We start from the raw sequence: 13,199 nt of genomic DNA, 5'->3' as shown, positions 1-13,199 counted from the left end.
ATATTACTCAGACATTAAAAAAAGAGTGAAATAATGCAATTTGCAGCAACATGGATGGGCCTAGAGACTGTCATATTGACTGAAGTAAGTCAGGCAGAGAAAGGGAAATATTGTATGATATCCCTTATATGTAGAATCTAAAAAGAAATGATACAAATGAACTTATTTACAAATAAGAAACAAACAGCAGACCTAGAGAACAAAGTTATGGTTGCTAGGGAGGAAGGATTAGGGTGGGGGAACGGATAGTTAGGGAGTTTGGGATGGACATGTACACACTGCTGTATTTAAATAGATAAACAAAGTTCTCTTGTAAAGCACAGGGAACTATTTTCAACGTTATGTGGCAGCCTGAAGGGGAGAGGGGTTTGGGAGTGAATGGATACATGTATGTGTATGACTGAGTCCTTTTACTGTGTACCTAAAACCATCATAACATTGTTAATTGGCTATACTCCAATATAAAATGAAAAGCTAAAAAAATAAAATCTAGATCCATAGAAGGTGGAAGACATGGCTTAAAGTTGTACTCAGAGGTTACTTGGCAGCTTAGATTCTGCCAGAAGGAGGAGGCAGAATCTACCCATAACTCATACCTTAGGCAGGGAGCTGTTTTATCCTACCAAGAGGAACCAAATATAATTTTCCCTGTCACTGCAGGGTGACAACAAACATTAGGTAAAAGCCTAGAGAAATCTGGGCAGAAATTCGAGTACTTAGGTTAGAATAGAAGGCCAGGGTGATCTCCAGTCTGATCAAAATAGAAATGCATTTCCCCAGTAATTAGAAATGAGCAACTGGCATTGCACAACAAGAACTGGAAAAAGCAACCTTACCAGGAATACAATAATTACTTAGTCTCTTAGAGTCTGCAAGCAGAGATTGAAAGGGCCCTCCTCTCCTGCTCCCAAGAGAAATAAGAACCAAGGACACAGACACAGATATCGGGGGACAGGAGGGTTGCAGAACCCCAGGGGAGGAGCAGCATCTGTCTCTGGGGGGAGAAGGGACTGGCTGAGTCAGACAAGTAAGGAGAAAAGAAACCCAGGGACTGGAACTGAGGCGATTCCTCCAGGTAACCATGGTCACCAAATACTTGGTGAAAGATGGGGAGTGTGTTTCAGATTCCTGCTAAATACCCTCCAGGCTCTTGCACAGAATTACGCCAACCATTAAGCTGGGCACAGAGTGGACTGTGGATTAATTTCCAGACTGGATCCAGTCATTTTCAAGAAGTCCTTTCATTTGGTCATGAAAGAAAACCCATAGGCTTTGCTCTGCCAGGGTCCAGCTGAAGCCCTGAGGGAATACCGCCTTCATGAGAATTAATTCTGTCGACACGGTGCAGTCATCATCGGGTAATTTCAGGAAGTGCCAGGGAGTATCATGTATTGTGGAAAATGATAATCAGAGCCTGGCAAAAGCTGGGCCATCAGTGCAGAGAGTCAGGAAAAAACAGTAAGTGCAGTGCTGTGCTTGGCATTTTGTGGAAACACCAAAATGTCACAGGGAGGCTGAGAAACACACGAGGGAAGAAGATGCTATTGTAGAAGGAGCCCAGACGAGGCTCAGCACTAAACGGAAGCCCTGTGTGCATGGAGGAATCAAGGACAAGATGCTGACGGCTTGTGATTTACACCACTTGGAAGGAAACGTCCCGCTGTGGGGACAGGAGCCTACTGGTTGAGGCTGGTGGCCTAGTGCTGAAATGCTTCCTTTCTGTCAGTGTCCCACTGACCTCACGTTGATGATCTCAAACAAGAGTTCCAGGAGATGGTGGGCTGTGGGCCCAGGGAACAGAAGTTAAGGAAGGGAGGAAGGGGAGGGACTTTTCTATCTTCAAGAGGAGTTGAGAGCGGCGCATGCATTTTTATTCTTTTGCTAATTTCAGGTGAGACCTGATGGGCTGTCATTCACCTGAAGGGGAAGAAGGGGCCTTAGCCAGCAGCCTGGGGGGTGAGGCATCTGGGGCTGGTGAGGGGTTAGTGAGGGAAGCACGACCTCAGGTTCCCCTGGGTGGCAGCGGCAGCAGGAAACGCACAGTCTGGGCTGGCGTGTTATTTAAACTCGATTCATGTCAATGTATGGCAAAAACCACTACAATATTGTAAAGTAATTAGCCTTCAATTAAAATAAATAAATTAATTTAAAAAATAAACAAAATAAATTTGAAATCATTTGTTTTTTAGTCAGGTTTCCCTTTACACACTTTGTCCTGCTTTTGAAATACAAGGGAGTGAGGCTGGTCTGCACTCACGGTCTCATGAAGATTAGGTGATGGAAGAAAGGAGGAAAGAACAATAATAAGTAAAACAAATCTGGCCTTCGGACACTCAGAGAAACAGAAGTGGCAAAAGGGCGGAGCATTTGGGAGGAAACATGCTCATTCTGCCTCCTCAGCTTCACCACGAAGTGGGAACGATTTCCTGGTTCCCTCTGACACCACTAGAGGTTTCCTTCCAAAAGCCAGTCCCCAAACGCACGGCTTCACGTCTCTTCAGTCACACCTCCTGCCCCAGCCTTGACCCCTGGGCCACAGGGGACTCTGACCCCAGACCCAGAGCCCGCCCTCCTCACCAGCGGTCATTTCAGGCATGAGACCCAATTCTACAAAGTGAGACGGGAATGGACAGTGCTCCTCACGACCCAGGCGGGCCTCCTCCTTGCCTCAGTGTCATGTGTGGAGAAGGTGCTTGAGTGTGTCTTGCTCCCAGCCTGGGGGAAGGCAGCACCCGGACTCCAGCCGGGCAGAGGAAATGGAGGCTTGCGAGAGCCCAGAGAAGGGGGCCAGGGCACGCGCTGCCTCCCGGCTGGGGGCTGCCCTTTGCCCTGTGGTGTCGATTATATATTTTATTACCAGTTAAGGTAACTGAACCTGCTTCTCCTGTGCCACGGGCTTCCCTGAGAGCTCAGTGGATTGCCTGCAATGCAGGAGACCTGGGTTTGATCCCTGGGTTGGGAAGATCCTCTGGAGAAGGGAAAGGCTGCCCACTCCAGTGTTCTTTGGCTTCCCTTGTGGCTCAGCTGGTAAAGAATCCACCTGCAATGTGGGAGACCTGGGTTCGATCCTTGGGTTGGGAAGATCCTCTGGAGAAGGGAAAGGCTGCCCACTCAAGTATTCTGACCTAGAGAGCTCCATGGACCATATAGTCCATGGGGTCGCAAAGAGTCGGACACGACTTTCACTTGCACTCTTGTGCCATGCAGTCAAATGCGCCCTGACAGGTACCCTGGCTTGGGGGCCAGAGACAGGCAGTGGAGAAGCTTGCCAGAAGAGAGCTTGCAGCAGGGTCTAGAACAAAAGAATGGGCCGCGGGGACCCCACGACTGGAAAGCATTTCCCATCTTTTGCCCACCCAGCCTCCACTCAGGGGACCTCCACATGTCTCCTGCACAGGGCTGCCAGTCTTTTTCACAAACATTCGGTGAGGATGTGTCTCCCAGAGTGGCCAGCAGTGCCCTGAGGATCACCCAGAAGAACTAATACTTCCCCTTGAGCAGAAGCAAGCTCATACATGTTGAGGCACGCTGGTTACATGTCTAGCATGGAAGCAGATGTTTTTATGCTCTACAGGGTGGATCCAACTGCAGCTCCTCCTTATCTCGCTCCAGATTGCCCTGACCTTCGAGGCACCTCTGAAAGGTGTTCCCAGCATAGCGGGGTCTGTCACCAAAGCCTCTTTGGTAGCAAACTAGTGGCCAGGAACCTGGACTTAGCGCTTCCTAACTTCATTCTTTGGGTCCAGGCTGCCTGGTGCTCCGTGGACTTGCTTCTGCCATGTTTCATGTGCTCATCTGTGTGGACCGCGATCTGTCTCCTGACACCACCTCTTGTATCTGGAAACAGACCTCAGATGGCCTCGTGGTTGTCCTCCCGCCTGGGTAAACAGACACAGGCCAGATGGCTGTGATCCTCAGTCCCTTCCAGAAGACTGATCAACACAGAGACGGGTCATCTAAAGGTCGTTTTCCCAATTTGCCAAATCTTTCACTCTTGAAGATGATACAGTTCAGAAGTTAGGCAGTTCAGGCTGGGAGAAGGGTGGGTGGGTCGTGGCAAAGCTGAATGGTTTCTAAGGGAGGGGGTTTGGCCAAGTGAAGATGCGAAGAGCAATAATGGGGAGAAGGGAAAATGAAACATGCTTTAGGGGAAACTGATATGACATCTGGGGCCCAGCTGCGAATGGGTCCCACAGGAGGCTAGGAAGGAAGTCAGATGATCTGGAGGTGCCCCCAGGCTCCCCGTTCATGGCTGTTAGGTCTGGGCAGGTCTTAGGTCCCTCATTCACAAGACAGGGATCACAACATGCCTCCCTCATAGGGGCACTGAGAGAATTAAATGAAATCATGGAAGTCAAGCATTTAGAACAGTGCCGGCCAATAAATGTCACTTTCATCATTATTCTCATATATTGAGATACAATATCGTTTCTAACCCACCTAATGTTTTTATTATATTTTTAAAATGAAAATTGTACATATTTAAAAGGTACACCATGATGATTTGATATACATACACATATAGCTAAAGGAAATTGTAGTATAAATTATGCAGTGGAGTATTACTCATCCTTAAAAAGGAAAGATATCCTGCCACTTGCCACAACATGGATGGACCTGAAGGACATTATGCCACTGAGATAAACCAGACACAGAAAGAAAATAAAAAAAAAACAAAACAAAAACATACAGCTCACACTCATTATATATGCAATCTCAGAAAGTCATATCCAACCTAATTTTTGGGATTATGTAAAGAAGCTTAAATACTATTGACTGGATAATGGAATATTTCTATCTCTTACTATGATTCATATCTTATTGGTCAAAATAAATTTGCTATGGCAACACCACCCTAGTCCCTTATAGTTTTTCTTCCTTTTGCTCTTTCTAAATTTCTGGTTCCGACATTTGCCTGTTACTTTCCACTTCTCATGGATGTGGAATTTAAAATTGTGCCCTTTTAAACTGTAACATGTAAATTTAATCAAAATTATAGCAAATAAAAACAAGATGGAATATTTAATAACCTTTTGTAAGAGTCATTAAATTATAAAAATAATATCATCTGTAGTAAATAGGTACCCAATGCACAACAGGTATATCGGCTCTCCGAGCATACAGTGCAGTGAAGCACATGTGTGCTCAGTCGTGTCTGACTCTTTGCAACCCCAAGGACTATAGCCTGCCAGGCTCCTCTGTCCATGGGATTCTCCAGGCAAGAATACTGGAACAGGTTACCATTTCCTTCTCCAAGGGATCTTCCTGATGCAGGGATTGAACACATGTTTCTTGAGTCTCCTGGATTGCAGATTCTTTACCACTGCAACACCTGAAAAGTCCTCTGTAGTAAAGGATATCAGATTTGGCAGAAATTATTAAAATTTACATGGTTTCCATGGTAGCTCAGCTGGTAAAGAATCTTCCTGCAATGCAGGAGACCTTGGTTCGATTCCTGGGTCAGGAAGATTCCTTGGAGAAGGGATCGGCTACCCACTTCAATATTCTTGAACTTCCCTGGTGGCTCAGATGGTAAAGAATCCACCTGCAATGTGGGAAACCTGGGTTTGACCCCTGGGTTGGGAAGATCCCCTGGAGAAGGGAACAGCTACCCACTCCAGTATTCTGACCTGGAGAATTCCATGGACAGAGGAGCCTGGTGGGATACTGTCCATGTGGTCATGAAGAGATGGATATGATTGAGCGGCTTTCACTTTTTCAACTTCACTTTCATTAAAATTTACAGATTAACCTTAAATTTCTTTTTTATGTTATTTTTCAGTTATTGGACCATTGTTTTTCAAATGTAACTTATTTAATAACTTCAAGACCAGTGTAAGTTTTTATTTTTCTTACTGCTATTTATTGACTTTCCCTGAGCTGTTAGTGGGCACTGAGATGCCTAAAATATGTAAAGGAAAAAAAGAAGTAGAAAAAAAGAGACCCAGAAGTGAATGAGCAAAGAGATCTGAAATATCAGGAGCTGGATGCAGTATTATATATTATTTTCTATGATAAGTGGATTTTAGAAATACTTAAAACCTGAAGAGGCACCATAAATAAAAATGTATAAATTGAAGTCTACATTTATTTGATAGCTATTTCAGTTTTCTTTTTTCCTATAAAGAGAATTTCTCTGTTCCCAAGGTCTAACATTGAGGTGAGTCAGAGGTCATGGTTCCTGGCTACTGGGTACAATAAGGAGTTGGGGGTCACAGTCACTTGTGGGTAAGTGGCCAGCAAAGCTACTTCAATATGACAGCAGTTGGCCTCTGATTACTTGGGGAACTCAGGACCAATTCAGTCAGGCATCAACCAGGGAAAAGCAATTCCCTTCTAACCAAACAGAAATGCACTTATACAAAATGATGCAGAAAGTGGATGGTGGGAGATCTTTCCAATTTGTGATCTGGAGAGAGAAGGACTTCTGTTTCTGTCTGACCTCTGAGGCATTTTTGCAGTAACTTGAAATAGTGTTATGGACAGAGCTGACTCTAGGAATCTTTGAAAAATGCTTTCCCTCTGGCCAAACATGAAAGGGGAATTCATTTTCCATATTCAGAATCTGGATTCTATGACTTTTATATTTAGATGTGTTCAACCAACTGTAAGGACTTCACAGCATGGAGTGGCATGCTTTCTGAAGACATGTAGGAAGGGTGTGGACTCCCTGGGGCATTAAATGTGTTTCCACCATGTAGGAACCTAGGGCAGGAGCTTCCCCCTTCTTCTTTTGCCTTCAATCCTTCCTAGCATCAGAGTCTTTTCCAGTGAGTTGACTCTTTGCATCAGGTGGCCAAAGTATTAGAGTTGTAGCTTCAGCATCAGTCCTTCCAATGAATATTCAGTGTTGATTTCCTTTAGGATTGATTGATTTGATCTCCTTGCAGTCCAGGGGACTCTCAAGAGTCCTCTCCAACACCACAGTTCAAAAGTATCAATTCTTGGGCACTCCGTCTTCTTTATGGCCCAACTTTCCCATCCATACATGACTACTGGAAAAACCATAGCTTTGACTAGATGGACCTTTGTCGGCAAAGTAATGTCTCTGCTTTTGAATACGCTGTCTAGGTTTCTCATAGTTTTCCTTCCAAGGAGCAGGTATCTTTTAATTTCATGGCTAAAGTCACCATCTGCAGTCATTTTGGAGCCCAGGAAAATATAGTCTGTCACTGCTTCCACTTTTCCCCCTTCTATTTGCCATGAAGTGATGGGACTAGATACCATGATCCTAGTTTTTTGAATGTTGAGTTAAGCCAGCCTTCTCACTCTCTGCTTTCAATCTTATCAGAAGGTTCTTTAGTTCCTCTTCACTTTCTGCAATAAGGGTGGTGTCATCTGCATACATTAAGTTGTTGATATTTCTCCTGGCAATCTTGATTCCAGTCTATGATTCATCCAGTCCAGCATCTTGCATGATGTGCTTTGCAGAGAAGTTAAATAAGCAGGGTGACAATATACAGCCTTGTCATACGCCTTTCCCAATTTTGAACCAGTCAGTTTTTCCATGTCTGGTTCTAACTGTTGCTTCTGGATCCATATACAAGTTTCTCAGGAGACAGGTAGAGTGATCTGGTATTCCCATCTCTTGAAGTATTTTCCACAGTTTGTTGTGATCCACACTGTCAAAGGCTTTCGCACAGTCAATGAAGAAGAAGTAGATGTTTTTCTGAAATTCCCTTGCTTTCTCTATGACCAATGAATGTTGGCAATTTGATCTCTGGTTCCTCTGCCTTTTCTAGATCCAGCTTGTACATATGGAAGTCTTTGGTTCATGTACTGTTGAAACCTAGCTTGAAGGATTTTTGAGCATAACCTTACTAGCATGCAAAATCAGTGCAACTGTATGGTAGTGTGAACATACTTTGGCACTGGGATGGAAATTCCTTTTCCAGTCCTGTGGTCACTGCTGAGTTTTCCAAATTTGCTGACATATTGAGTGCAACACTTTAACAGCACTATCTTTTAGGATTTCAAATAGCTCAGCTGAAATTTGTCAGCTCCACTAACTTTGCTCACAGTAATGTTTCCTAAGGCCCACTTGACTTCACTTTCCAGGATGTCTGGCTCTAGGTGAGAGACCACACTATCATGGTTATCTGGGTCATTAAGATCCTTTTTGTAGAGTTCTTCTGTGTATTGTTGCCACCTCTTCTTAATCTCTTCTGCTTCTGGTAGGCACTTGCTGTTTCTGTCCTTAACATGCTCATCCTTACACGAAATGTTCCTTTGATCTCTCCAGTTTTCTTGAAGAGATCTCTGGTCTTTCCCATTCTATTGTTTTCCTCTATTTCTTTGCATTGTTCATTTAAGGAGGCCGTCTTATCTCTCCTTAACTATTCTTTGGACTTATGCATTCAGTTGCGTATATCTTTCCCTTTCTCCCTTGCTTTTCACTTCTCTTCTCGTCTCAGATATTTGTAAAGCTTCCTCAGATGGCCATTTTGCCTTCTGCATTTCTTTTTCTTTGAGATGGCTTTGATTATTGCCTCCTGTACAATGTTAGGAACCTCTGTCCATAGTTCTTCAGACACTCTGTCTACCAGATCTAATCCCTTGACTCTATTCATCACCCTCACTGTATAATCATAAGTTATTAGACTGAGGTTATACCTGAATAGAATAATGGTTTTCTTCCATTTAGTTCTGAATTTTGCAATAAGGAGCTCTAAGTCACAGTCAGCTCCAGGAGTTGTTTTGCTGCCTGTATAGTTTCTCCATCTTCGGCTACAAAGAATATAATCAGTCTCATTTCTGTATTGACCATTTGGTGATATCCATGTGTGACATCATGCAAAATGCTGGTCTGGATGAAGCACAAGCTGGGGTCAAGATTGCCGGGAGAAATATCAATAACCTCAGAGACACAGATGACATGACCCTTATGGCACAAAGTGAAGAACTAAAGAGCCTCTTGATGAAAGTGAAAGAGGAGAGTGAAAAAGTTGGCTTAAAACTCAACATTCAAAGAACTAAGATCATGGTATCCAGTCCCATCACTTCATGGCAAATGGGGAAACAATGAGAGACTTCATTTTTGGGGGCTCCAAAATCACTGCAGATGGTGACTGCAGTCATGAAATTAAAAGACGCTTGCTCCTTGTAAGGAAAGCTATGTCCAACCTAGACAGCATATTAAAAAGCAGAGACATTACTTTGCCAACAAAGGTCCATCTAGTCAAAGCTGTGATTTTTCCAGTGGTCATGTATGGATGTGAGAGTTGGACTATAAAGAAAGCTGAGCATTGAAGAATTGATGCTTTTGAACTGTGGTGTTGGAGAAGACTCTTGAGAGTCCCTTGGACTGCCAGGAGATCCAACCAGTCCATCCTAAAGGAGATCAGTCCTGGGTGTTCATTGGAAGGACTGACGCTGAAGCTGAAACTCCAATACTTTGGCCACCTGATGAGAAGAACTGACTCATTGGAAAAGAACCTGATGCTGGGAAAGATTGAGGACAGGAGGAGAAGGGGACAACAGAGGATGAGATGGTTGAATGGCATCACCGACTTGATGGACATGAGTTTGAGCAAGCTCTGGGAGTTGGTGATGGATGGGCATGTTGCAGTCCATGGGGTCAAAAAGAGTTGGACATGACTGAGTGACTGAACTGATCTGTCTCTTGTGCTGTTGGAAAAGGGTGTTTGTTATGAACAGTGTGTTCTCTTGACAAAACTTTGCTAGCCTTTGCCCTGCTTCATTTTGCGCTCCAAGGCCAAACTTGCCTGTTACTTCAGGTATGTCTTGACTTCTTACTTTTGCGTTCCAATCCCCTAAGATGAAAAGGGCATCTTTTTTTGGTGTTAGTTATAGAAGGCCTTGTAGGTCTTCATAGACTGGTCACCTTCAGCTTCTTTCACATCAGTGGTTGGGGCACAGACTTGGATTACTAATGCCCACTCCTGTCCATTTTAGTTCACTACTTCCTAAGATGTTGACGTTCACTCTTGCCATCTCCTATTTGACCACATCCAATTTACCTTGATTCATGGACCTAACATTCCAGGTTCCTATACAATACTGTTCTTTACAGCATCAGACTTTACTTTCATCACCAGACACATCCACACCTGAGTGTCGTTTCTGCTTTGGCTCAGCCACTTCATTCTCTCTGGAGCTATTAGTAACTGCCCTCTGCTCTTTTCTAGTAGTGATACCTTCTGACTTGGGACCCTCATCTTCAGGTGTCATATCTTTTTGTGTTTTCATACTGCTTATGGTATTCTCGCTATAAGAATGCTGGAGTGGTTTTCCATTCCCTCCTTCACTGGACCATATTTTGTCAGAACTCTTCACTATGACCCGTCTGTCTTGAGTGGCCCTGCATGGCAAGACTCATACTTTGATTTATGAAAGCCCTTTGCCGTGACAAGGATGTGACCCATGAAGGGGTCTATTTGTAGTAGGAGCTATCAAATCTCATTAGACAATTCACATCCACACAGGGTGAAGACTAGCACCAGCACCAAGATAGGGGGAACTTTGGGCTAAGGAGAAGGGTTTGGTGCCACCAGCTGGACCAATGTGGGGACAGAACTAATGGAGGATCACCAGTATCCCACCGTGGGGAAGGAAAGAGGCAGCGTCTGAAAGGAGGACCCGATTTTTAAATAGAAAATCCTCTTCTGCTTTCTTATCACAAAAGCTATACATGCTCATTGTAGAAATAATAGATAATACAGATGAACCAAATAATACATATGAACAAACATAATACAACTATGATGTCACCACTTGGAGGTAACTGTTCATTCACTGTTGTAAATCTCTCCAGAACTTTTACTATAAACACATGAATTTACACACACACACACACACACACACAGCCAAAATGGAATAATTTATTTTTTGTGATCCTTTTTCTATTTCAATAATTTTAGAATTATAGCATCTTTTCTAATGTCTTTTACTTCATTATATTGTATGTATGTTACTTCACTTCTAGGATATGGAATTTCTAGAAATGGAATTAGAAATGGAATTGCAGGGTGGGAGGCGTCCGAGCTCAGGCAGATGTAAAGGCTTTGGTATCTTTTGCCAACTAGCCTTCCAGAAATGTGTGTCCATTTATATTCAGCAAGTCTATTTTGAGTGCTCCATAAGCCTTGTTACTGGTAACTCTCGACTCAGCTGTTCACGGGCTTTCAGCCAGATTCCTAGGGAGGAGAGTGTGGAAACCAGAGGATGCTGAAAAGCTGTGCCGTCAGTGACTCTGGGTACTTGGGGGCTTGGTGTGGGGTGTACAGTCGGAAAGATCCCCTGGAGGAGGGCATGGCAACCCACTCCAGTATTCTTGCCTGGAGAATCCCATGGACAGAGGAGCCTGGTGGGGAGGGGGTCACAAAATGTTGCACGTGACTGAAGCAACTTAGCACACAGGCACAGTGCTGGGGAGAGAGCCCTTCCCATCTCAGCACAGTGGCAGGTGGAGGGGAGCCTGGGCAGGTGGGAGAGGGGTCAAGAGTGCAGTGTAGAAGAGAGCTGCAAGCTCCATCAGGAGCGGCCACATCGGGTCAGCCTCTGGCACTACTTGGAGGGTGTCCAAAGGTGTGCAGAATGGGAGGTGTGTGGAAGGGACTCTGGGGGATCCCCTGAGAGTGGAGGGAGGGCGGCCCCAGGAGCTCCGAATGGGCTGGGAGGGGCCTGGGACCAAGGGAACCTGAGGTCACTGTGATCATGACCCGGGTTGTTAATTTTATCCCACAGGCACTCGGGGCCTGGGAAAATTCAGGTTCTGCCTGGGGGGTGAGCACAGGGGGCTGATGGCCTTTGCAAGCTTTTATGCATTAATGGAAGATGCGATTTGATTTTGGTCCTTTGCCCAGGATAAGCGATCCCAGGGGGCATTCTTAAAAGGAAAGCCAAAATGAAAAAGAAGGTTTTATTTCATAAACGTGGAAATTGTATGGCGCTCAGTAAAATGTGTTGGCAAAGGAAGCTTCTGCCACTTAATATAGTAAATAAAATAGGCTAATTTCTTTTGGGAGAAGAACTCGAATTCCAGTTATCATCAGATAAGAACTTTCAACAAGACTCTCTCTAAGGAAGAGGAGCAGTTGGCCCCTGATGTAGGGAAAAACAGTGCTCAGTAGAAAAGGACCAGCGTCTCCACTGGGTCCAGAAAGACTCTGGCCCTTCTTCCTGCGTCTCAGGGGTCCTGAGCCCCTGGCCATCTTGGTGAGCTGGCAGGTTGGATACAATCTGTGCATCAGCGGCGTGGTCCTGTTGACCTGACCCCAACCTACCTGAGAAGTAACGCTATGCTGCAGATACTAGAGAAGAATGAACACCACTGTCTCTGACTTCCTTGCAATGTAGATCCAGTTGCCAAACCTGCCTGCAAAAGTCGACTTCTGCACACTTGCCCAAGGCAGACAATAAACTTCCAAGAAAACAAGCAACAAGCGCACGGTTCTTCCCCTGGGGTTGCTTCCTGCCCCCTCTCCAAGTGGCACCAGGCAGAATCTGCCACTTGGTCCTTGCGTTCGCGTAATACATGGTTATGGAGAGACAGGGGTAACTCACCGTCCACCACTGGCTTGGGCTGCGAGCTCTTCAGGCGCAGGGAGGGCCGGAAGCGCGTGCGGTCGTTGAAGCTCCAGCTCTTCTGCACTTTGGTGGGGCTGCCCTCAGCCGTGATGTCCGTGCTGGGGGACCGCCTGTCCCCCAGCGACGCCTGCCTGCTCTTGACACTCTGGCCCCGAGGGCTGGCCATGCGCACGCGCTCCTTGAAGCTGAGCTTCTGGCTGCGGGCGACAGGGGCGGCGTTAGTGCATTTCAGGCAGCGCCGCCCACCCACCTGCGTCAATGCGCTGATGTGACGGTACACACGGTTGACAGATCGATCACAAATTGCATTACACGGAATGTTTCTAGCAAGTAGGGGCACAGTGATACATTTCCCCTTATTGAAAATTTGAGCTGTCTTTAATCTCTCTGCATTCATCTCCAGTCCATCTCATCCCATGGTTTTGCACACCCTTCCTGGATTCAGCAAAGGCCTGAGATACAGCGGTTTGTGCACGATGACACTGGAAAGACCCTAGAACTGGTTTGATGTTCGCCTTAGAGACAAATTTTAGCTTTAACCTCAACTTTTGAAACTTAAAAAAAAAGCTATTTTTTTTTTTTTTAAAATTTGGGATCATATCTCTTTGTAATTTCTAAAATATTTCTACAGGAAAACAGAGATGACAGTT

General features: G+C 45.0%; 1 protein-coding gene across 6 annotated transcripts in view; it reads right to left on the bottom strand.

Moving 5' to 3' along the window:
• Positions 1-13,199, bottom strand: part of KCNQ5 (potassium voltage-gated channel subfamily Q member 5) — a 588,020-nt gene that overhangs the window by 60,089 nt on the left and 514,732 nt on the right. For all 6 annotated transcript variants that reach the window (XM_043889971.1, XM_043889972.1, XM_043889974.1 and 3 more), the window contains one exon: positions 12,526-12,746. In XM_043889971.1, the coding sequence (XP_043745906.1) occupies positions 12,526-12,746 (221 nt within the window). The remainder of the gene's footprint in view (positions 1-12,525; positions 12,747-13,199) is intronic.

The sequence above is a fragment of the Cervus elaphus genome, chromosome 28 (assembly GCF_910594005.1).
Source record: "Cervus elaphus chromosome 28, mCerEla1.1, whole genome shotgun sequence".
Taxonomy (NCBI): Eukaryota; Metazoa; Chordata; class Mammalia; order Artiodactyla; family Cervidae; genus Cervus; species Cervus elaphus.
This window is presented reverse-complemented; position numbering and strand designations above follow the sequence as displayed.